Source organism: Pelophylax lessonae (assembly GCF_965119305.1).
Source record: "Pelophylax lessonae genome assembly, chromosome: 12".
NCBI classification, from domain to species: domain Eukaryota; kingdom Metazoa; phylum Chordata; class Amphibia; order Anura; family Ranidae; genus Pelophylax; species Pelophylax lessonae.
Genome location: NC_138779.1, coordinates 181281709 through 181308550, shown reverse-complemented (window position 1 = coordinate 181308550; position 26842 = coordinate 181281709). Strand labels below are relative to the sequence as shown.

General features: G+C 42.8%; 1 protein-coding gene across 1 annotated transcript in view; it reads right to left on the bottom strand.

Annotated features, from left to right (window-relative positions):
* The window catches only part of LOC309567763 (paired box protein Pax-6-like), a gene marked incomplete at both ends in the record, with an annotated part of 88725 nt that overhangs the window by 32620 nt on the left and 29263 nt on the right, over positions 1-26842 (bottom strand). The window contains one exon of the mRNA XM_082273210.1: positions 14135-14217. Within this exon, the coding sequence (XP_082129336.1) occupies positions 14135-14217 (83 nt within the window). The remainder of the gene's footprint in view (positions 1-14134; positions 14218-26842) is intronic.

Here is a 26842-nt window from a genome sequence, read left to right as displayed (position 1 = left end):
TCTGGGTCTTGTAATTCCTAGAACAGGGTCTGGAGACCGCAGGCTTCAAAGAGATTTGGGTGGAAGAAGCCTCTATCCCATCCCCATTTTTTTCTGACTGAGGCCCTAAGCTTGATGTTCCCACCTGCTCCATGGACCAATACTTTGGCTGTGCTAACCTAATCTCTGCCTGTAATGACCCAGGACATTATGGACCATGTTCCTCCCTGCTGTCTAGACTGCTGCTGCTTTTGCTGCTGCTGACCACGTCCCTGCCTGCAACCTAGACCAATGCTTTGGCTGTGCTGACATTATCTCTGCCTGCTCCCTGTACTGAATATAGACAGTATTCCTGCCTGCTGCCTGGATGATTCCTGACCACCTCCCTGCCTGCTGCCTGGACCGATACTCTCCTTTGTGGACCAGTGCCCTACCAAAACCACAAGTAATCTTTTGTTTACCCTTTGCTTAACAGAATGTATTTTGGGGTGTAATTGGCATGTACCTGCTATGTGTTAGAAATATAACGGGTCTTCAAAAATGCATTAAGTTGTCAGGAAACTATATTTTTGATTTATGTCCTTAGAAAACCTGATGGTGCTCCTTGGATTTTGGGCCTCTCTATGTGGCTAAAAAGTCTCACACATGTGGTATCACCATACTCAGGATGAGTAGCAGAATGTATTTTGGGGTGTCATTTTTGCTATGTCCATGCTGTCTTATAAATTTACATCTTTGTGTAAAAAAAAATAAAGTTTTTATTTTCTTTCCACATTTTCCAAAAACTTGTGGAAGAAAATGACATGTTCAAAAGACTCATAATGTCATAATGCTTCATAGAATATACTTTGGGGTGTTTGAAAAAGTGTTTTTTTCCAAATGTTCACTCTTTTTTCCACTTATATCGCGAAAAAAAAAAAAAAAAACAAGTGCTGAATAAATATCACCAAAAAAAAAAAAAGCTCTATTTGTGTGAAAAAAGGGTACAAATTTTGTTTGGGTGCAGTGTAGATTGTCATTCAAAGTGTGAGAGCACTGAAAGCTGAAAATAGGTCTGGGCACGAAGGGGGTAAAAGTACCCTGTATTGAAGTGGTTGAGTGTGACAATATGAAAAAAATCAGGAAGGGGCAAATACTTTTTCACAGCACTATATATATATATATATATATATATATATATATATATATACAGTGACTTGCGAAGGTATTCGGCCCCCTTGAACTTTGCGACCTTTTGCCACATTTCAGGCTTCAAACATAGATATAAAACTGTAATTTTTGTGAAGAATCAACAACAAGTGGAACACAATCATGAAGTGGAACGAAATTTATTGGATATTTCAGACTTTGTTAACAAATAAAAAACTGAAAAATTGGGCGTGCAAAATTATTCAGCCCCTTTACTTTCAGTGCAGCAAACTCTCTCCAGAAGTTCAGTGAGGATCTCTGAATGATCCAATGTTGACCTAAATGACTAATGATGATAAATAGAATCCACCTGTGTGTAATCAAGTCTCCGTATAAATGCACCTGCACTGTGATAGTCTCAGAGGTCTGTTTAAAGCGCAGAGAGTATCATGAAAACAAGGAACACACCAGGCAGGTCCGAGATACTGTTGTGGAGAAGTTTAAAGCCAGATTTGGATACAAAAAGATTTCCCAAGCTTTAAACATCCCAAGGAGCACTGTGCAAGTGATAATATTGAAAAGGAAGGAGTATCAGACCACTGCAAATCTACGAAGACCTGGCCGTCCCTCTAAACTTTCAGCTCATACAAGGAGAAGACTGATCAGAGATGCAGTCAAGAGGCCCATGATCACTCTGGATGAACTGCAGAGATCTAGAGCTGAGGTGGGAGACTCTGTCCATAGGACAACAATCAGTCCTATACTGCACAAATCTGGCCTTTATGGAAGAGTGGCAAGAAGAAAGCCATTTCTTAAAGATATCCATAAAAAGTGTCATTTAAAGTTTGCCACAAGCCACCTGGGAGACACACCAAACATGTGGAAGAAGGTGCTCTGGTCAGATGAAACCAAAATCAAACTTTTTGGCAACAATGCAAAACGTTATGTTTGGCGTAAAAGCAACACAGCTCATCACCCTGAACACACCATCCCCACTGTCAAACATGGTGGTGGCAGCATCATGGTTTGGGCCTGCTTTATTTCAGCTGGGACAGGGAAGATGGTTAAAATTGATGGGAAGATGGATGGAGCCAAATACAGGACCATTCTGGAAGAAAACCTGATGGAGTCTGCAAAAGACCTGAGACTGGGACGGAGATTTGTCTTCCAACAAGACAATGATCCAAAACATAAAGCAAAATCTACAATGGAATGGTTCACAAATAAACATATCCAGGTGTTAGAATGGCCAAGTCAAAGTCCAAACCTGAATCCAATCGAGAATCTGTGGAAAGAACTGAAAACTGCTGTTCACAAACGCTCTCAATGCAACCTCACTGAGCTTGAGCTGTTTTGCAAGGAGGAATGGGCAAAAACTTCAGTCTCTCGATGTGCAAAACTGATAGAGACATACCCCAAGCGACTTACAGCTGTAATCGCAGCAAAAGATGGCGCTACAAAGTATTAACTTAAGGGGCACACCCAATTTTTCAGTTTTTTATTTGTTAAAAAAGTTTGAAATATCCAATAAATTTCGTTCCACTTCATGATTGTATCCCACTTGTTGTTGATTCTTCAGAAAAAATTGCAGTTTTATATCTTTATGTTTGAAGCCTGAAATGTGGCAAAAGGTCGAAAAGTTCAAGGGGGGCGAATACTTTCGCAAGGCACTGTATACAGTATATATATATATAATATATATATATATATATACACAGTATCTTACAAAAGTGAGTACACCCCTCACATTTTTGCAAATATTTTATTATATCTTTTAATGTGACAACACTGAAGAAATTACATTTTGCTACAATGTAAAGTAGTGAGTGTACAGCTTGTATAACAGTGTAAATTTGCTGTCCCCTCAAAAAAACTCAACACACAGCCATTAATGTCTAAACTGCTGGCAACAAAAGTGAGTACACCCGTAAGTGAAAATATCCAAATTGGGCCCAAAGTGTCAATATTTTGTGTGGCCACCATTCATTTCCAGCACTGACCCTCTTGGGCATGGAGTTCACCTGAGCTTTACAGGTTGCCATTGGAGTCCTCTTCCACTCCTCCATGACAACATCACGGAGCTGGTGGATGTTAGAGACCTTGCGCTCCTCCCCCTTCCATTTGAGGATGCCCCACAGATGCTCAATAGAGATTAGTTCTGGAGACATGCTTGGTCAGTCCATCACCTTTACCCTCAGCTTCTTTATCAAGGCAGTGGTCATCATGGAGGTGTGTTTGGGGTCGTTATCTTGGAATACTGACAATCAAGCGCTCACAGCAAATCTACACTGTTATACAAGCTGTACACTCTCTACTTTACATTGTAGCAAAGTGTCATTTCTTCAGTGTTGTCACATGAAAAGATATAATAAAATATTTACAAATATGTGAGGGGTGTACTCATGTTTGTGAGATACTGTATATATATATATATATATATATATATACTGTATATGTATATATTATAACATATAACATATTATAAGAAGAGCCCACTGGGTTCAAATAGATGCTACAGCAGGTGGGAATGTAAAAATGTAATTAACTCCTATCTGACAACCATCTTTCTTTGTATTGACCACTATAAAAGAATGAAATATAGAATATGATTGGATACCATGGTTACTTAGTGAGCCAGAATTATTTACCAAATTTTCATGTAGACCATAGAAATTGGGCCTTAAAGGATTTGTAAAGTCAGAAGGTTTTTTTTTTTATCTTAATGCATTAAGATAAAAAACCTTCTGTGTGTGGCAGCCCCCCCAACACTTACCTGATGTCCCTCTCTGTCCAGCAATGTCCACGAGCCCCTCGGTCGTCCAGGACTCTCTCTCCTTATTGGCTAAGACACATTGGCGGCGCCATTGGCTCCAGTGGCTTTCAACCAAAGTCAGTTAGCCAATCAGGAGAGAGGGGGCGGTGCCGAATAGCAGCTCCAAGTCTGAATGGATACACGGAGCTGCAGCTTGGTTCGGGTGCCCCCATGGTAAGCTGCTAGCTGTGGGGGCACTCGATAGGAGGGAGGGGCCAAGAGCAGCAAAAAGGGACCCGAGAAGAAGAAGATCGGGGCTGCTCTGTGCAAAACCACTTCACAGAGGAGCAGTAAGTATAACATAAGTATAACATGTTTCTCATTTTAAAAAAAAGGAGACTTTACAATCACTTAAACTTGAGAACTGCTTTGAAAAGGAACTAGTAGTTCCTGTTGTGTAACAAATATCCTTCCTCTTTTTTTTTTTTTTTTGGCAAATGAGAAGTATATATAGATCAAATTATTAGTATACACTACAGTATTTAAATAGTGCCAACAGTTTGTGCATCACTTTACAATATAAAGAAGGACAGTACAGCTACAATGCAAGACAAGCTCTGTTCATCAGAGCTTACAGTCTAAAGCACACATGGATCAGATCCAGATCTTTTAATTCATGCTGCTATTTCTGAGAAATCAGGAGTGTCAATTTTGTCGTTTTGGTTCCTTCTCTTTTCTCTTCCAAGAAGCCAACAGCATGGACTCTAAGTTTTTTTTTTTTAATATAAGGAAAAACATACAACTGTTCATTGTAAAATAATAGTGGATGCTGACACAATGAAATGATCTAAAATAAACTTGTCCTAATAGAAATACATAGACTGCCACCGCTGCCTTCCTTTTCTGGTACTGCTAGTTGCCTTGCTGCCATAATGATCATATGATATCATAACTTTCTGAGCCACTGACCTAAAACAAGTATCCAGATCAGAGCTTCTGACTTTACTGGCTATATACATGTTCCTGGTAAGTAGCTCATTTCTGCCAATGAATGCGTTTATGTTGCAGGTCAGTGACTGATATCACAGATTCATCATGACAGCCAGGCAACTAGCATTTTTATAGGAAGATTGGAGCTATGCAAAAAAAGCTATTGAGAGTTATGACATTTTTATTTAGTCAAAAAGAAACAAGGGTGCCAGGTCAGAAATAGGAAGTGTTAAAAACAAATTTTATTGCTGAGCACTTACATAAAAGCAGGCCAGGATCAATGTGAGGGCAGGCAAAGGCATAGAATCTACAAGAAAACAACAAGAGAAGGGCACACCGACCTTGTGCATTACCACTTAAAAGTTTATTAAAATCAAAGAAGGGTAGCGTACAATATACTCACAAACATAGCATATGAACAAGCATACAGGAAATGGGCACCGCTCGCTTCCAGGACACTTCTCTACTGCTGAATAGCGTGATGGCATCCTCAAAACCTGATGTGGCTTACGCAATTCGAGGAAGGACCCTCTTCCTCAGAGCCAAAATCGGTGGCGATTTTGGCTCTGAGGAAGAGTTTCCTCCCTCGAAACACGTAAGCCACATAAGGATTTGAGGATGCTTTCCAGCAGTAGAGAAGTGTCCTGGAAGCGAGCGGTGCCCATTTCCTATATGCTTGTTCATATGCTACGTTTGTGAGTATATTGTACGCTACCCTTCTTTGATTTTAATAAACTTTTAAGTGCTAATGCACAAGGTCGGTGTGCCCTTCTCTTGTTGTTATCTTGTAGTGCCTTTTGGATACCTTTGGTCCTGAGGGGGGCAGCAAGACCACTTCATTTGTGTCATAAAACCGCCTAGAACATTCACCTTCCCGCATACCACTCGAGCGCAGGAGAGATATTGTTGTTTTTTGGCAAGGCATAGAATTCCCAAACGTTGGTGGACTGGAGGGTGACGCAGGACCCAGGATAACAGCACCGGATGTGCTGCTGAGGAACAGAAACAGAGAGCGTTGTGACAGGGTCCGTCCGCACCTCCTCCAGGGCATCAGTGACGCGGCACGGGAAGCCGGTGATGGCGTCACCTACCACTGCCGGTTCCACCGCGGATGCCGGCGAGGGACAAGAGACAAGCAGTGGAGAGGGTGGGCCGCAATGTTGCTTCCGAGGATCAACCTCCTTGGTCAGGCTGCTCTTTTATTTATTGGTAGTTCATCACATTCTACTGGACTTGCTCTGTTATGTTGAAGACATTTCATATCTTGTCCAAGACATTTCTTCATTTCCAATGAATATCAGAAAAATACATTTTGGACAGAGGGATAACTGGTTTGCAAGAGGTGCGTAAGAGGCAATCTACAGTATGTCAAGCTGGAACAACCATCATTTAATTGGGGTGGAGACCTTTGATACCATCTGTCTTCTAGATGATGCAATTTTAGCATCTCTAACCTGGAATTTTGACAACAATTCACACCTTCTGCCATGTAAATCTATGGAATACCATTTATGAAGCCTTTCTGAAAGGTTGGGTTTATGTAACTAAAAAAGAGTGGTTCCACAATTTTCACACCTCCCATTCTGTCCTTAGACCTTTAAACAATATATATATATATATATATATATATATATATATATATATATACAGTATATATATATATATATATATATATATATATATTCCCTTACCGGCTCAGGACCCGCTTCCTGATTGGCCAGGAGGAGGATCCATGTGACAATAGCGAATATTCATTCGCTATGGTCACGCAACTGGGTGGGCTCAGGGCGCAGTGCTCTGCTCCCCGAGCCCACCCATTTTTGAAGCCTATTAGAGCCTCTGGCTCTAATCACGTGCTTCAAAAAAAAAAAAAAAAAACACTGGAATCCATGCGTCCGATTAGGGGGCCGGACACATGGATAGGGCCGCCACTGATGAAGCATCTACAACATTACAGAACAAGTCCAGTTCAATGTGACTAACTTCTATTACCATGACCTGAGTAAACAAGAACCTTCACAAACATATGATTGTTCATATTACTGTTTCATGCAATTTCATGGTATTTTAGAGGCCCTTTTCCTAGAAAATCTTCTTCTGACTAGAAACAAATTAAAAGGATTGCTTAGTTAGGCTTTTGCATTACATATTTTTGGTAAATATAAAGGAGACTGTAAGCTTAAGATGTAAGACTACAGTTATGTGAAGAAGGCCTATCTATTTGCACTCCTAGGCCCACCTAGGGTAATGGGTTACAGTAGAGAATTGGCGACAATTGCAGCCAAAACAGGAACTTCTACATGCTGACGTGTCTTGAAAACATTAAACATAGTGTATTCAGCAAGCTGTGTTTTGGGATGTTACTTTGGTCTGACTATGAATTGCTAAAAAGAAGCGCGAACCCCCCAAGGGACAGGAATCGGATGTAAGTGCAAGCCTTTGTTTAGGTATCCTAATCTTTTTTGTCTTTCTCGGGCTTCAAGTTTTTTTAGCCCTCACATATATATAAAGTGAACAATAGCATTACAAAGTTAAAATGACTTAATCTTTACATCAAATCATATTATCTTTTTAAACAGTAGTGTCAATAAGTCCCAACCTCTTCACCATACATCCTACTCCATGCCCATACAATCTTTGTACAATTGACTTTAGATTCACCAAAACTATGTAATATGAGAAACTGCGTAATCTATCTAATCAATTTGCATCCAGGTAGGCCCTTGAAATACATAGTTGCTGGTAGATCTAAAAGAGGTTGCATGTTCAAATTGTAATGCTTGTGGGGAGCTTTAAACCGGCAGCTGTCCCTCTCCACCACTAAACTTTGCATCTCTGCAAATGATGGTCCCTTTAACCACTTGCCGACCGCCGCACGACTATATACTGCGGCGGTCAGCCCCTCCTGGGCAAAGTGACGTAGGGGTACGTCACTCGCCTACGAGCCTGCTCGTTCCCTGACATCCCCGCGCGTGTGACCGGCGGCCCCGATGTCCGCCGGCCACTTGCAATCTCCCGCGCGGGAGAGGGAGAAAGGCAGACGGCTTATGTAAACACAGCCGTCTGTCATTATCCCTTAGATCATGACAGAGGCTATGCGATCCTGCTATGTAGGATCGTATGTCTCTGTTATGATCTAACAAGCCACGCCCCTTGACAGTTAGAATCACGCCCCTAGGGACACACTTAACCCCTTGATCACCAATAAAGTTAACCTCTTCCCTGCCAGTTCTTTTTTTTACCAAAATATGTAGAAGAAAACAAATTGGCCTAAAATGTTAAAAAATTTTGATTTTTGCATTTTTTTTTTGAGAATTTCATATAACAAAATGTGAAAAATATTGTTATTTTTTCAAAATTGACGCTATTTTTTTGTTTATAGCGCAAAAAGTAAAAATCGCACAGGTGATCAAATACTACCAAAAGAAAGCTCTGTTTGTGGGAAAAAAAGGACGTCAATTTCATTTGGGTACAGTGTCGCATGACCACGCAATTGTCCGTTAAAGTCACGCAGTGCCGAATCGCAAAATAGGGCCTGGTCTTTGAGCAGCCAAATCCTCCGGGGCTTAAGTGGTTAAAACCAAATCCACATACATCACATGTACAAATGTTAAATAAAGCTGGCCCATGAGCAACTTTAAAGGGATTGTAAAGGCAGAAGGCTTTTTTTATCTTATTGCATTCTAAGATAAAAAAAAAAAACAGCCCCCTAATATTTACCTGAGCCCATCTCTAGGCATCAATGTTGGCATGATTGGCTCCCACTGCTGTCAATCAAAGTCAGTCAACCAATCAGAAGAGAGAGGGGGTGGGGGGGGGGTCGTGTCTGAATGGACGCAGGGAGCTGTGACTCGGCTTGTGTGCCCCCATAGAAAGCTGCTTGCTGTGGGGGCACTTAACAGAAGGGAGGGGCCAGGACCACAGAAGAGGCACCTGAGAAGGGGAGGATCTAGAGTGGTTTTCCACTCTGTGCAAAACCAACTGCACAGAGGATGTAAGTATAACATGTTTACATTTACTTTACAATAATAAAACCTCTAACCACAGATGAAAACTATTAAATTCCTTCTAGAATCTGCATTTGCAATATTATCCTGTCATCTGATTGGGTAACTCCTGCTGTCAGTCGAGGGTGGGAACATAAAATGACACAAGAGGGAACATGCAGCCAACATGAAAGAGAGACTGAAAACCCTGCCATCCACATCATATTATTATTATACTGCATACAGTATAAATCTGAGCTTAAGGTATTGAGGTCTGTAAACAAAAAAAAAAATTTCAGCAAAGCAATAAAAGCTTAGCTCCAGACAGTTATTTTTACTTTTTCATTAACTTTTTTTTTTTTTTTTAATCACGTTAAATCTATTTTTTCCTTACTTCAGAAGCTCTCTGGAAGCTCCCTTGAGACCTGCCGAAATGTACAGTGGGAGCCGCACTCCTGGTTCCTCACTGCTTTGGAATAGGGTCTATCATAGATGCCAGTTCCAGTGTTTTGCTCCCACCCCTGTCCTCTGCAGAAATCAGCTGGCAGAACTAGGTGGGGCCAGGTGACAATGCTTATAGTGACACCTTCTGCAACATTTTTCTGACCCCACTATAGAGCAGGCAGGCACAGCTTACATGAGGGTGGTAACTCTGCTCTGAACTCAGGAGCAGTGATGCATTGTTGCCACACCATCAAAGGAAGCTGCTTCAGATAGATGTCACTGGCAGGATCAACAGGTATTTGTGAGACTTTGCAGGAGGACTTAGAGAAAACGTGTAAATCAGATGCACTTATAAATAACTGCTGGTTGGTTCGTAGCTCCGTAGTAGATATGAATACAGCGGAAATGAACTACAAATGTATTTCTAGGTGGTACAACACTCCAGATAAAGTATATAAATATCAGATGGGGAGCACACAATTCTGTTGGAGGAGATGCAAGGAAATAGGTACAATGGCACACATTTGGTGGGAATGTCCAAAAATAAAGAGATACTGGAGGGAAGTAATAGTACTGATCAAAAAAATATATTTACATAGTTACATAGTAGGTGAGGTTGAATAAAGACAATAGTCCATCCAGTTCAACCTGTGTAGGTGTGTGTGGCTGTAATCATCTCACATAGCCCTGAATGTTCTGATCCTTGAGATGTGCGTCTAAGAGTCTTTTGAAAGCCACCATACTTCCCGCAGAAACCACCTCTTGTGGTAGAGAATTCAACAACCTTGTAGCCCTAACAGTAAAGAACCCCCCACGTTGCCTGAGGTTAAAACGCTTCTCCTCTAATCACATTGTATGCCCTCGAGTCCTCATGCAATCCCTTCGACTGAATAGCTTTTTTTCTAATCTGAGATCCCCATTGAGATATTTATAAATTGCTATCATGTCCCCCCTCAGGCGATTGCAGACGCTCTTCATAATTAAGGTCCTCCAATCCCCTAATCAGTTTAGTTGCCCTTCTCTGGACTCTCTCCAGCTCCAACACATCCCTCCTGAGGACTGGCGACCAGAACTGGACAGAATACTCCAGATGCGGAGTATTCTATGGAAATCCCAGAGAACCCGTGGTTCTGCCTATTCCATGGCACAAAAAACTCAGTAAAACAGTATAAGAAAATGTTAACCCCACATTTATTAAATGCAGCGAAAGGGCTAATCCCCCTAAATTGGCAAAAGGAAGAGGAAGAAGCCCAGACGGTAGGAGAATGGATTAAGAGGGTAGAACAAACGAGAACATTGGAATATTTAAGGAGTAATGGGGAGGAGGAGACCGGTGGGCGGCTGGATATTTGGGAAGAATGGAAGAATGGAGAGAGTTCAAAAGAACGAGAGAATATACTACCTGGGGGGGGGAGGGGGGGAGTGATGGGAGAGAGGGGGGGGAGGAGAGAGGGGGGGGAGGAGAGAGGGGGGTGAGGGAGGAGAGAGGGGGTGGGGGAGGAGGGATGGGGGGAGGATGAGGGGGTAGAAGGAGACAATTTAGGAGAGAAGAGGGGTTAGAAATAGGGGAGTATAAAATTTAGGCTAGCCTTTGTTTTTATGAATGATGACATTTATGAATGTAAAAATTTAAGAAAGGAATGTTCAATTTATTAAAATTTTGGAAAACAATAAAGAAATATAAAAATAAATAAATAAATAACTGCTGCAGCACATTTTAAGTGAGAGGCCATAGTTCTACTGTAGAAGTTCAGGCTTTATAACATCCACCTTTACATGCTGCCTCCCCTGCTGCCCTCCCATTGTGCTGCATACAATTCAGTACAAAACACCATGTAAATACTTTTTCCAACTTGTTTTCCTATGTGATCATGTAACTGGAAATCCCTGACACCTTTGTGTGATTTGCAGCTGGAAGGAGAAGACTCTCCCACTCCAACAACACCGACAGCAGTGGAAGCCAGTGGATGCTGTCACTGCTCTAGGAAATCCCATCCCGCTGTCAGCCCTGCACATCAAACAGAGGGGCTACAGCATTGTGGTCATGTAATCCTTTAGAAAAATAAGGAAAAAAGTAATTTTATTCATAAGTCTATGCGGCGCGATGGAGAGGGCCGCAACATTAGATTAGCCTGTTAAACACATGAAAAGGAGCCAAGCGCTCCACCTGGTGGCTGGAAATTGAAATATGAAATATAAATGCAATAGTAGTCACATGACTTAAAAACATTTTTTTTTTTTAAATTCTAAAATAAAATTCTAAAATAAAAAGACAATATACACAGAATTGTATACAGTCCCTACAAACATTAGCATGAATAAAATGTGACTTTTCAAAGTTGACAAAGATACTCTATCGCAGCCTGCATTTTACTCCCCAAATGTTGTACTATGTCTTGAACTTAACAAAAAGCCTAGGATACACTGGCAATAGAGCTTCTATGAAATGTAAATATTTCTTGCCCATCATCTCATTAGCAGAGCATTGGTGTCAATGTGCTGCAGGTGGGGATACAGCGTGCAAGCAGTAGCAAAGAGATTGAAACGCTCAGGTACCTCTGGGTATGTGTTGTATTTTGGTAATATAATCATACAGCGCTTGCACTATGTACACATATAAACCAGAAATTCAAAAGTCCAAAAATGTCCAAAAAAATTAATAATCAAAAGTGCTCTTGTGCTTCAATCTTCTTAAAAGTGCTGAAGTGCCCCCCCAAAATTCACTCTGTGATGTGACACACACACCTCTGTTTCCCTTCTTGCCAGAACCAATAGACCCCAAAATTTTCAGTCTGGGACTCAAACAGGCTTGGCTTTAATAAACTGATGAGTCACAAGCAGTGCCGAGACAAGGTCACCTAGAGCCCAGGGCGAACATGCCATACTGTACCCCCCCCCCCCCCCAAGATGCATGAGCTGCATTATGTTCCAGCCAAAATCCTCCCACAAAAACACTGAGCACTAATCTGCATGCTTAACCCCTGAACATAATCCCCCCTAACAGTACAAATCTACCCCCCTGATGAAATCCCCTATATCACCCCAAATCCTCCCCCAATTAAAATTTTACCCCTCCTAGCACAAATTCTCTACCCCTAAAATTTAACCTTCCCAGTACACATCTTTCCGCACCCCCACTCAACACCATTTGCCCCCAAACTGCCCCACCTAGCACAAATCTTCTCCTCTCCATCCACCTACCAACACAAATCCCCCTAAATCACACTCTAAGCACCTTCTTCACCTTCACATCTCCTTGTGGTGCCCCCCCCCCCACCCCACCTCACATGATACCACAGTGCCCAGGGCAGCCTACCCTCCTGCCCACCCCTTGGCCTAGCCCGGGTCACAAGGATCGAGTCAAGAACTCCCCAGTAAACCTCTCAGATAATCCAGATATTCCTTAAGTTCAAGAGAGAAGGAGCCAATAGTGAAGTCCCGTAGGCTGAAGCTTTATTGCGCAGTAAAAAACATACTTAGAAAACAGAGGATAAAAACAAGCGTCTAAAATGCAAGGATACTTCCGCGAGCGCTGTAACCAGCATGCGTTCCACGGCTGCCGGAAGTGACATAGTTAACCACTTAAGGACAGATTTACTGTGGCAGGCAGCCCCTCCTGCGCGAACCGACGTAGCTGTACGTCGGTCACGTGCCTGCAGCTAGGGGGCGAGCGCGTGCCGGCGCGCTCCCGCCCTCACTTGACAGCGAGGACTCTGATGCATGGGGCCGGCGGCTTCGATTGCCTGACACCCCCGATCGCTCCCCGCTGAGAGAGAAGAATGGTCAGCTGTTGTAAACACAGCTGACAGTTCTTCTCCCTGGAATGATCGCAGAGCTCCTGTGATCCTTCTATATAGGATCACAGATCTCTGTGATCATTTCAAAAGCCCAACCCCCATACAGTTAGAAACACTCCCCTAGGCTTACATTTAACCCCTTGATCACCCACTGTGTTAACCCCTTCCCTGCCAGTGTCATTATTACAGTAACAGTGCATATTTTTAGCGCTGATTACTGTAGTAATGTCAATGGTCCCCCCAAAAGTGTCAAAAATGTAATTTAGGGGTCCGATCTGTCTGCCACAATGTTGCAGTCCGGCTATAAATCGCAGATCGCCGTCATTCATTACTAGTAAAAAAGAAAAAAAAAAGTAAAAATGACATAAATCTTTCCCGTAGTTAGTAGACGCGATAACTTTTGCGCAAACCAATCAAAATACGCTTATTGCGATTTGTTTTTACCAAAAATATGTAGCAGAAAAAAAAACTCTTTTTTGTTTATAGCGCAAAGAAATTATAATCGCACAGGTGATCAAATACCATGAAAAGAAAGCTCTGTTTGTGGGAAAAAAAGGACGTAAATTTCGTTTGGGTACGGCATCGCATGACCGCGCAATTGTCAGTTAAAGTCGCACAGTGCCGAATCGCAAAAAGTGGCCTGGACGTAAGACAGCAAAATCCTCCGGTGGTAAAGTGGTTAAGGAGGCAAATCCTTCCGGGCCAGAACTGGTTAAAACTCTGAACCTATTTGACCCCCAGACTGAAAATCTGGGGGGGTCTATTTGTTCAAGTAAGGAGGGACAGAAGGAAGGAAGATTGGAGCACAAGAGCACTTTTGATTATTGATTGTATTGGACATTTTTGGACTTTTGAATTTCTGGTTTATATGTGTACATGATGCAAGCGCTTTGTATTTCCATGTTTACAAGTCATTAACACTTTGTGCCCAGCTGCTGCAGATATCTTTCACTGTTCTCACTTTAATTTATATATCCACCATAGCATAAATATTTATTTTATTTTATGTGTTATATTTTGCTTGTATTTCCACTCACAAGAATTATTATTAGCCTCACCTGGATGCGAGCTTCAGGCAGATCAATCTTTGCTGCTAATCTTTCCCTGGCAAAGACATCCGGGTAGTGCGTCCGTTCAAATTCTTAAAAACAAAATATATAAAGTTTAGGTATATTTCCCATTCCATAGCAACTTTCTTCTCATCTGACTTCATAGTTCTCAAAATTCCCTATTAGGGGGCTCATTCTCGCATGTGGCAGCCCCTCTGAAAAGAGATCCATGGTGCATTAAGTGCTCTATACACTTTAATAGGTCATGTTTGCCAGCTGTACCACCTGCCAAATGCGACATGAGGTTTAACTTCTGCCACAGTCTTGAAGCAAAGCATTGTGTCCGTGGCATGTATACATCCCTGATCAGCTACAAGCCCATCTTTACACGGATCAGCTTTTTTGGGGGGGGGGGGGGGGTATTAAAACTGCATCTCAACTGCCTGCCTAGTGAGATGTGAGCACAGGTGGAATTGCCTCCATTCCGCCTGCAATTCCAAATTGCACTGCAATGCTGTCATAACGTAGCATGCATGTTTGGGTGCCATTCATTTTCAATGGCACCTAAACATGGTGTAATTGCAGCAAACCACATTGTACTAAGCTTGTCATCCAAAAGAAGCTCCTGCTCCTTTTTGAGTGACAAGCTTCAAGCAATGCGGTTTTGCCGCAATTGCAGCGCAATTTATTGTGCGGCAAAACTGCACCATGTTTAGGTGCCATTGAAAATGAATTGCACCCGAACACACACATGTTTTGCGTTTTTGCGTTTTACCAGCATTGCAGTGCAATTTATAATCAGGGGCAGAATCGCAACTATTCCACTCGCAATCCCAAACTGCTAGCTTTGAACAGGGCCTTAGGCCCCTTTCACACAGGCGGACCGTTCAGATCCGCCTGTCCATTTTTTTGGCGGATCTGAACGGTCCCCCCCATGCATCCCTATGGGGCATCGGATGTCAGCGGAGACATGTCCACTGACATCCGATCATCAAATCTGGACGGATGGAAACCCTATTTTCCATCCGTCCAGCGGATCGGATCGGATGAGAACGGACCGACGGTCCATTCCCATCCGATTTCCCCCATAGAGATGCATGGGGAACTGACAGCTGTGTCTCCGCACACAGCACAGAGAACAGCTGTCATCCTCATGCTAAGCGGGGGATCGGCGGATCAATCCCCCGCTGAGAAAAATGGAGTCCGTCCGATGGTCTCAGTGTGTGAAAGAGCCCTTAGTGATGCTTCTGCCCACCTGTCTGAAGCAGCCTTTTACTCCAAATCCCTCCTCTCCTTCTTCCTATAACCGTTTAAAGCACACCTGCCCTGTCACTTGCTTTAACTTGACAAGAGAATCTAAAAACAGGCATCCTGTGGTGACAGCACATACCTAAAGGCAACCAGTCATTGGCTGGGCTTTTGCAAAAAAGCTTTTGCACATCTTTTCCATTCCTTTACAGTCTTTTTATTATGTTTTGCCTTCTATTTAGGTATGCTTGGCATGTTAAAATGCAGTAAAATGCACAAAAATGCAGCAAAACCTGTAACACAGTGCAATACAGTGTAGAAAACTGCAGTAAAATGCATTTCAAGGTTAAAAACACATTTCAAATGTACAACATTATAACACTAATGTATGATTTCAGCCTTGTCTTACATTACTATAGTTTTTAGCCTACCTACGTGTAGCACCCTCCTAGTCAGGTGCTAGGTAAGATCATTGGATTGCTCTCCTGCTTATCAGGGATCGGGATTTCTAGTTATGCCTGTTACATGTGTCCAGTTTTGATTCACTTGGTCTGAGGGAGTGTCCCCACTGTATCCAATAGGGGAGCTTGTTGAACAGAGGAGGAAACCCAGCCAGTGACACACAGGCTTTTGTGGCAGTCCCAGTGGGAGGGGACAACAGTGGTGCATCCTGGGATTTACCATAAAAGCCAAGGGCACATGTGACAGGGCATCTTTGGCAGGAAGCAGAGTCCCAGCAGGAGGGTGAGGGCTGTCTCTCCTCCTGTCAGCAAGGAAAGCGGTCACAGGCAGTTGGCATCGGCGAGTCAGCAGTCGGCGAGTCTGGTGCTGAGCTAAGAGGTCCAGGATTCTCACGGCGGAGGTGAAGGCAGAGCTCACTGAGGAAAAACAGTGTCCGTGAGTACCAGGGAGCCTGCCGGGGGTCTGCCCAGGTAGGGACCACTCCAGTGAGGTCAGAGGACAAGAGCTAGCACACACGGTTAGTGAGAAAGAGGGTGCCAAGTTAGACCTTGAAGAGTGATTCACAGAATAGTCCACCATTCAGATCTTCACTTCAGTGGCAAGGTGAAGCAGCGGCCTTGCCGCATTCAATTCAGTTAGGAGTCCTCAGCAGTTGTGCATAGTTGTCAAGTTGGAGTATCCTACTCATCCCTTCTCCTATCCAAGTTCCTAAATAAATACAAAAAACCAAATCCCCTGGACTATTTATTGACTGAGTCAAGTGTTAAAGCGTCAAGAGTTAACAGACTGTTGCTATGGGTCACCCAGGGGAATCCAATCCAAGCAGCTCCCATGGGGGCAGTGCTACATACGAAACATTTTTTAGTTTTGCTAAGATCTTCTAAGAATACTCCGCCACGCCTACCGCGCGGAGTTCGCCACTCCTGTGACTAGCCTGGAGCGCAGCAATTTTGAATCCCAACTTTGGGATCCTGGCCTGCGCAAGCCACTCTCCACAGGGACTGACAGGACTGCGGGTGGCGTGGGGTGCGGAGGAGGAGGGCTTGGATGATGAGGACTGGGAGGACATCTGGGATGATTCATTCCGGCCGCTCATTGCGACCAGGGATGTGTTGATTCAATTTAAAATTCTGCACAGAATATATTATACTCCTCACAGGCTGCATCGTATTTATCCTAGTGTCTCGGCTTCTTGCTGAAGATGTTCTTGTGCCTCTGCGGGCTTTTCTCACATTTTTTGGGAATGTCCGCAGATGGAACTACAGCTTCCTATTGGTTGGAGGTGACTCAATTCATATCCTGTCTGACTTCTATATCGATTCCTTTAACGGTGGGGGTCTGTCTCCTTGGCCTGGTAGACCAGTTGGCGACGGCCAGGGCGACACGTACCCTTATCGGTATCCTACTGTTCTATGCCAGAAAGGCAATAGTTTTTAAATGGAAATCTCATTACCCTCCAACCTTGGGCTTCTGGAAGGGGCTGGTTAACACTGTAGTTCCATTGTATAAGGCGACATATATCTCCAGGAACTGCCCTAAGAAATATAAAAACGTTTGGCAGGTCTGGGTTTCTTCCAGATCTACAATAGATGAGCGGACCTCGGAGTCCGACGCAGCCTGAGCTCCCAGTGGTGGACCATGGGGAGAGAGAACGGAAATCAGTGTTTTTTGACTTGGACTTGTATTACATTTTCCATGATATCAGTTTCTGAAAGGTACTGAGCAGTTCTGTTGGGGTAGGTTTAGGGCGGGTGTTTTTTCTGTTTTCTTTTTTTATGTTTCTTGTCTGTTGGCCAGGGTATGCCCCCTAAGGCCTTGTCTTACTTGTTCTAAACTTAATAAACAGAATTTAAAAAAAAAAGTTTTTCCAAAAATGCTTTTTGGTGGCAAAGCTGTCCAAGTCCCATAACAACCTGGCTGTACAATATCTGGCCCTTGCAGTACTTCTTTTTTTTTTTTTAGATCTAATGAAAATGTATCAATCTGACTGTAGAGGGGTGGATTTACTAAAGGCAAATTGACTGTACACTATGCAAGTGCAGTTCCTCCGAAGCTTAGTAAATGAGGGAAAGCTCCCCTGACTTCCATCGTCCAATCCTGTGCAAGCAAAAATGCATGTGATTGGGTATACTTTGCAAAGTGAAACTTTACCTCATTTACTAAGCTGTGGAGCAAATGCCCTTGCAAAGTGCACAGTCTATTGACTTTTAGTAAATCAACCCTATAGTGGATGATCAGCTTAACAATCATTAGTGAGAGGCCCTCTATTGAACTAGTAAACTATCATGGGTTTAAATAAAAATTCAAAAGAACACTCAAGGAACGAGATGGAAATTATACTTACCTTACTCCTGGGCCTCTGACAGCTTCCTGTAGGCACCAGTGACATCACTGTGCCTAACAATGGGATCCTGAAAAAACCAAGGATTCCAAATCTCACAAGAAGACACTCTATAATGCTGAAAGGACTCCTCTGCTGTCAGAAAACACTGATCAGCGGCTATAGCTGATTGGCTGAAGCTGCTTGTAAGCAGGGGTTAGTATACCTTTTATTTTTTATTTATTACAGGTACTTATATAGGACCACCAATTTATGTAACGTTTTACATATATATTGTATATTCACATCAGTCCCTGCCCTCCAAAGCTTGCTATCTAAGGTCCCTAACTCACATTCATACATACATATACTAGGGCAAATTTGGACAGGAGCTAATTAACCTATCAACATGTCTTTGGAGTGTGGGAGGAAACCGGAGTACCTGGAGAAAACCCACGCAGGCACAGGGAGAACATGCAAACTCCAGGCAAGGAGTGCTGTGGTTGGGATTCTAACCAACGACTCTAGTGCTGCTTGTCGGAAGTGCAAACCATCTAACCGCTGTGCTGCCTTTTTGGTATCTATCCCTTAGGTGGACCTAGTGGATGGGGTGGTCTATCAGAATACCGCTACCTTTCAGATTCTGCAACCGGACGTGACGCTCGGATGAGAACAACTTACTGAGCATGCGCCATGCGTTCCACCATGGCTGCTATGCATTCCAATAGGTTTCCTAATGTGACAGAATACGAAGCAGCGGCGGACATCTTCTTACACCCATGCAAGTCTTGAATTTTACATTTATTTTAGCAGTAAACTCACCTTATATACTGAATACCAGTATTATATTTCTATTATGATTTTAATATAGTAAATATAGCGAGAAACCTGCAGGTAGAAGGTGGCGACGGCCATCTTGGTACACCCCGCACTGCTCAGCGACAAAATTATTATATAGTGAAATAGAGTATTTCATTCGGTGGCCGGGAAGCTTCCGCGTTCCACGGCCCAGGCTCCGAAACCGGAAGTGACGTAATGACGTTACGACTCCGCCCGGAGTCGTAACGTCATTACGTCACTTCCGGTTTCGGAGCCTGGGCCGTGGAACGCGGAAGCTTCCCGGCCATCACCGCTGATCCTAGACAGCCTCAAACGTGAGTCTTTATGCTCTCTCTTCCACGCTACAGATATACTTTACATCATGGGGTTTCTTTCTTCTAACCTGAGGTACTAAAAAGCCTGGTTCGACCCACTGGAGAACCCCGGAAGAAACCGACCATCTTTTTCCTTAAGTACAGGTCGTATATCTAGGGGCGACATCTAGTGGATGTACAACAAAATTGCAACCCCAATTTTATTTATCACTTTCTCTTATTCAATTTAGCACTTTTTTCACTTTAGTGGTATTACAAATTCCACGCACAGCACAGATGAATTTATGTTCACTGTTTTATGCGATTTTTCACTTATGAATTTAACTTATTTTCTGCCAATTGTTATTATAAAATAAATGCACATTGGGAACCCATTATTTCTTACTCGTCTAGTATATGCAGCACAGCACTTGCACTTTACTGAGTTGCACCTTATGGGCCCAGTTTATTAACCAACTAACTTGGTCACACCAAAAATCACTAGTGCACTTTATTTAATTTTAAATTAAATGGTTTTTTATGACACAATTTTTATTGGCACTTTGTCTTAAGTTGGCACATACAATAAGCACTTATTCACTTTAAGGTAGCGCCGTTACAACCTCCTTTCATATATATTTCACACTTTAACCCCTTGTGGGTTTGGTTGTTGGCAGCTTACACCTTCACTATTGTCTAAGGTCTACACTCCATAGCGCTGGTCACCCCTACCTTTCTAGAGTATTTCATTCGGTCGCAGTGAAATAGTCTATTTCAGTATATAAGGTGAGTTTACTGCTAAAATAAATGTAAAATTCAAGACTTGCGGGGTTGTAAGATGTCACCGCTGCTTCGTGTTCTGTCATATTAGGAAACCTATTGGAACACATAGCGGCAATGTTGGAACGCATGGCGCATGCGCAATAAGTGGTTCTCGGCCGAACGTCACTTCCAGTTGCAGAATCTGATAGGTAGCGGTATTCTGATAGAACAGGGGCTAGTCTGTCCCTTATAATTTTGAGTTGAAAAGAGCTTGGTGTAGAACAGGGGTGGGGAACCTACGGTTCGGGGGCCGTATGCGGCCCCCGAAGTCATCTGGTCCGGCCCCCCATGCAGCTGAGTCTGTATCTCTCAGCTGTTCTGTCAGAATGGAGCCGATGTTTCCTGTATAGTTCCGGCTCCGTTATGACAGTCTGAGTGAGTCACAGGCAGAGTGATAGCAAATGCACTCCGCCTGTGACCAATACAGGAAACATCACCTCTTCCTCCAGCGTAGGGCTGCTACATTTCTCCTAGCCAGCATTTCCCGCCAGCAGCACACACAGCAGTACCGGCCAGAGCCAGCAGTACCAGCCAGAACCAGCAGTACCAGCAGTACTCACAGCAGTACCAGCCAGAACCAGCAGTACCGACAGCAGAACCACCAGTACTAGCCAGAGCCAGCAGTACCAGCCAGAGCCAGCAGTACCTACAACAGTACCAGCCAGCAGTACCTACACAGCACAGTACCAGCCAGCAGTACCCACAGCAATAAATGCCAGCAGTACCAGCCTGAGCAGTACCCACAGCACAGTACCAGCCATCAGTGCCAGCCTGAGCCAGCAGCACCCACAGCAGTACCAGCCAGCAGTACCTACAGCACAGTAACAGCCTGAGTCAGCAGTACCCACAGCAGTAACAGCCAGCAGTACCTACAGCAGTATCAGCCTGAGCCAGCAGTACCATCCAGAAGTATTTACAGCACAGTACAAGCCAGCAGTGCCAGCCTGAGCCAGCACTACCCACAGCAGTACCAGCCAGCTGTACCCACCAGCAGTACCAGCCAGCTATACCCACCAGCAGTTCTTTTCAAAACTTACCACCACAAAAAAGTTGACTGCGCTCCAGACTGACCGACGCAAACCTGGAAAACCTGTTGCGAGTAGCAACATCATCAATACCAGCTAACATCACACATCTCACCAAAGAGAAGCAGTTGCAGCCATCACATGGGGGTGAGTTAATTAAATGTTTGACCAAATATAACAGGCTAATTTTTAAGGTGATAATTTTGTACGGCCCCCGAATGGTTTTATAAATACCCAAATGGCCCTTGGCAGAAAAAAGGTTCCCCACCCCTGGTGTAGAAGGTGATGGGAAAAGGCTAGCCCTAGTATACGGAAAAGTAAGGTTGTAGACTTCGGCCTGGTTCACAGCAGTGCGATTTCTGATTGACTCTATTGATCATCTTCTGTCGAATTGGGATGGTCATACATGTGTAGCACTACTCCCTTGGGAGCTGCTTGAAGCGGGTTCCCCTGGGTTACCCATAGCAACAGCATGCAAATCCTTAGTACTTTAGGTTCTTGGCTCAGTCAGAAAACAGTCTAGGGGATTTGTTTTTTTGTTGTTTATTGTAGAACTTGGGATGGGAGAAGGGATGAGTGGGCTACTCCAACTAGATGAACTATGCACAGCTTGAGGACCTCTAGCTATGTTGAATGCGGCAAGGCCGCTGCTTCACCTTGCCACTGTAGTGAAGTATAAGATAAGCAAACTACACAGTGAATCACTCTCCAGGGTCCCGCTTGGTACCCCTTTTGCCCTTACTCTTCAGGGTCACGTTTGACCCCCCCCCCCCCCCCCCCAGTGTGAGCTGACCTTTTATCCTCTGACTTCCCTGGAGTGGTCCCCTTTCCTAGGCGGACCCCTTGGAAAGCCCCCTGGTACTCACAGACACTGTTTTTCCCAGAGGACTCTGCCCGCAACTCCACCGTCAGCTTTCCAGGATCCTTTAGGTTCAGCTTCACACCTGGTTCACTTGGCTGACTGCCGACCACCAGTGACCACCTTCCTCAGACAGCAGGAGGAGAGACAGTCGTCACCCTCCTCCTGGGACTCTGCTTCCCGCTAAAGACACCCTGTCACATGTGCCCTTGGTTTTTATGGTCAATCCCAGTATGCACTGCAGTGGTGCCTTCCCACTGGGACTGCCACAAAAGCCCGTTTGCCACTGGCCAGGTTTCCTCCACTGTCCAAACAGGCTCCCCTATTGGATACAGACCTCACACCTGGACACATGTAACAGGCAGAACTAACCAGAGTTGTATAAAGTACTCGAAACTCATACTTGAGTAAAAGTACAAGTGCTCGATCAAAGAGTGACTTGAGTAGAAGTGGAAGTGCTCGATCAAAAAGTGACTTGAGTAGAAGTACTAAAGTATTCAACATTTTTTGTACATAAGTATTGCAAGTAGTTTTTTAAAACATTTTGCTACTCAAGTACTGAAAGTAAAAGTACCAGTAGTTTTGAAAAAAAATTGCTACTCAAGTACTGAAAGTAAAAGTACAAGTACTGTGTTATGTAGTTATTAAAGAAAGAAGTCAAAAGTTTGAACATCATATTGTTTTTATTATTTCAAATGCAGCTTTTATTTATACATACAGTAGCATTTATTTTCGTATGCGCTGATAATACACATGTTTTGAGCTTCATGAAACCTGCCATCTACTGTTCTGGCAGTGTTAATTTTTATGATTGTAACGAGTAACTATGCAGCACAAAAAAAAAAAATCGGAGTAGAAGTATTGAAATCATTGAAAAAATGTAGTGAAGTAAAAGTGGAAGTAGGAGAAAAAAATTCTACTCTAGGAAAGTACAGATACCGCTTTTCGGTACTTAAGTACAGTAGTGAAGTATTTCTACTTAGTTACTCTACATCTCTGGAACTAACAGATCAGGCTCCCCTATTGGATACAGTGGGGACACTCCCTCAGACCAAATGACTCACACCTGGACACATGTAACAGGCATAACTAACAGATCAAGCTCCCTGATAAGCAGAATAGAGCAACAATGCTTTTAACCTAGCACCTATCTAGGAGGGTGCTACACACAGGGCTGTCTTTAACACAGGGCAAAAGGGGCAGCTGCCCAGGGCCCAAACATTGTTGTGGGGCCCAAAGCAGCTGTCCCTTAAGCCTGCGCTTCCCGCAAAAAGTTGACAAGTGGATTCGGGAGGGCCCAAGAAAATGTTTGCCCGGGGTCCAATCAATATTAAAGATGGCTCTTGCTACCCATGGATCGCAATATGGCTGGTCCCTGTTGAATCGGCCATATTTAGATCCATCTATGGCCAGTTTAAGTCTGCATCTATAATATATGATAATAAGGACTACATATTCAGCCCAGTTATGACTGTATTCTTGCACACCTCTGCAAACCACTCCTGAAAACCCATAGATAAGGGCACTCTGGAAGCAAATAGTTACTTTCCAGGCAGAAAGTTGAAGCAGTGCCATAATGCATGCCTTTCTATTAGAAATATGATGGTGCAGTGTTTCTAAGCTGGAGGTTGCTATAGTATACTTGCATTAATCTTTGAACCAAAATTATTGTTAACTATTTATATAATTTACAAATCTGCCCTGCAATCTGGATGCTGAGGGTAAAACAGACCTTTGTACATAAGGACTATATAGACAGGTTATCATCTATTTCTCTCTGATTGTCCTTGGGTACCTTTGCTATATCTAGTTACAAATAACTTTTTTTTTTATAAAAGGTTAGAAATAACTTTATTGGGACGAAAGGTTATTTAAAGAGATATAAGATAGATAATGTAACAGGTGTCCTAGTCACACTTCCTCTTTTTCAAGCCGGTTCTTCCTCTTTCTTTAAGGGTTTGGTCGTTCACTATTCTGGGGGAATAATACCCAGCATCGCTGCAGCTCTATTTTTCTAGTATATCTTCAATTACTGTACATGCACAAGTGGAGTTCCAAACTTTGGGTTAGTTTGTTTTTTTAGGGATGCTAACCACTTTTTTTCAGTGGATTATTGCCACATATCTAAATTGAAACTTATCTATCCTTTACAGGCAAGGAAGCTGCCATTTTAGCCTCTGTTTGATCTGCAGTTGCCATGGTGCTGCACATGTGATCAGTTACCATGGTGCTGCACATGTGATCAGTTACCATGGTGCTGCACATGTGATCAGTCATGACACTAGCCATTTGATGGCTTGACAGTTTGGTTGAGAGCCCAAGCAGCTGTGACAGTTATTCATGGCATTCCTTGAATGCACCTGTTTTTGGAAACAGTTAAATCAATGGATTTAGTTCTGCTTTTACAGAATCAGTCAGAAAAGATTGCTAAGCCCCCCCCCCCCACACCCCTTTTTTAAAATGCACATTGCTTGGCTGACATGCTCATTCACCTGCTTCAAAACTTTGAGTCACTGGCACTATATAACCACTTTAAGACCGGAAGGATTTGCCCCCTTAATGACCAGGCCACTTTTTTCAACTTGGCACTGGGTGACTTTAACTGACAATTGCAATGCTGTACCCACTAAATTTACGTCCTTTTTTTTCCCACAAATAGAGCTTTTTTTTGGTGGTATTTGATCACCTGTGCAATTTTTTATTTATTTTTTTGCGCTATAAACAAAAAAATAGTGACAATTTAGAAAAAAAAAAAAAAAAAATTCAGATTCTGCTATATGACATTCTCAAAAAAAAAATCAAAATTATTTAACATTTTAGGCTAATTTGTCACTTGGTTAAGCAAGTAGAAAAACGTTTTTTTTACTTTTGTCCAACGTTGCATGCTTGTTTCTGCTCAATGACTCATGATTAAATTACCATAGCATTTTCAAAAGCATGTCAACAATAGCAGGCCCCATATTTCTCTTATGACAGGTTCACTTTAAGATAAGTGCAATAAAAGTGTCTTCCATTTTGTAAGATGGCATCCTTCATTCCTTTGTCAGAACCATGCTGCGTTTGGATTTGAGGTCCATTTATCAGGAAAAAACATCTCAACTGGGAGTGAGATCATGTGTTTCTATGAAAAGGGGTAGCTTTTAAAATAAATATATTTTGGCAAGTAACATGTTTTTAAAAAATTGAGTAGTTTTCATCATAAAGATAAAAGAGGACCTATCATCTGCCTGTGCTGCCACACAGGGGCTTGTTAGCACTCTTGTGGTGGGAATAAAGTAAAAAAGAATTATAATGTTTTTTTTTCATGGGATTTTTCCACCATCCAGCTATCTGAACATTCAGTATATACCAAGCAAAATAAATATTTGGTCCGAAGGTACATAAAATTCAATTTCATAAAATCAGTAATGTATTATGACTTTTAACAAAATCAAATAATAATTTACTGATTTCATTAAATTGACGTTTGTGTACCTTTAACTTTCCTGAATTTTTCCTTGGTATATCTGTAAATTCCTCCCCCTACTTGCTAGCAGTTTATTCACAAATTGTGCATGCGCAGCTTAGTGTACAACCTTGGCAGCAGAGCAGTTAAATCATTCCAGACAACCAAAGACTCTAGACCCAGAAGACAGAGATAAAATGGACTTGGAGTGGCAAGGGAGATCAATAAGTATGCCATAACGTGCAAATATGTTGCGCATACTTGCACATTATAGCAATAGCTTTTGTTAGGCTGAAAAACCTTTGCTTCTGCGTTATTGGCCAATAGTAAAGTGAATTTACGAGGCTTATATACCAATGCCAGAAGCCTGGCCAACAAGATGGGAGAGCTGGAGCTGCTGATGTTTGAGGAGGACTTAGATTTTGTGGGGATAACTGAGACTTGGTTTGACAGGTCCCATGACTGGATGGCGACCATTCAGGGGTATTCCCTTTATCGCAGAGATAGAGAAGGTAAAAAAGGGGGAGGGGTATGTCTGTATATTAAGAACAGCATACAGGTAAATATGAGGGATGATATTAATAATAGAGCTATGGATGAGGCAGAATCCCTATGGGTAGAGCTTCAAAGGGATGGCACGGCGGGGAAGTTAATATTGGGCGTATGCTATAGACCCCCCAACCAGAGGGAGGAGGGTGAGGCGGCCCTCCTTTTACAGATAGGATTGGCAGCAAGGATGGGAAATGTCCTTATAATGGGGGACTTTAATTATCCAGATATAGACTGGGCAGAAGGAACCGCGCACTCAGCCAAGGCTAGGCAGTTCCTAAATGTTTTGCAGGACAATTTTATGGGTCAGATGGTGAATGCACCGACAAGAAACAATGCGGTACTTGACCTACTGATTACCAACGATACAGACCTGATCACGGATATAGAAATACGGGACAACTTAGGAAACAGTGACCATAGGTCAATACGTTTCAGTATTAATTACAGTAATAGGAAGCTGAGGGGTAATATAAGGACACTGAATTTCAAAAGAGCCAATTTCCCAAAGCTGCGCTCGCTGCTAGAAAATATCAATTGGGATAGAACCCTGGAAACAAAGAACACGGAGGAAAAATGGGAGTGCTTCAAGAGCATACTAAACAGGGGGATTGGCCAGTGCATTCCAAAGGGAAATAAATTTAAAAGAGCAAAAATAAACCCTGGATGGCTAAACTCCAACATAAAAATGTATATTAGTGCTAAAGAAAAGGCCTTCAAAAAATACAAGAATGAGGGGTCATTGGCAGCATTTAAGCATTACAAAGAGTGTAATAAGAAATTTAAAGACGAAATCAGGGCGGCTAAAATAGAACACGAGAGACATATAGCGGAGGAGAGTAAAAAGAACCCTA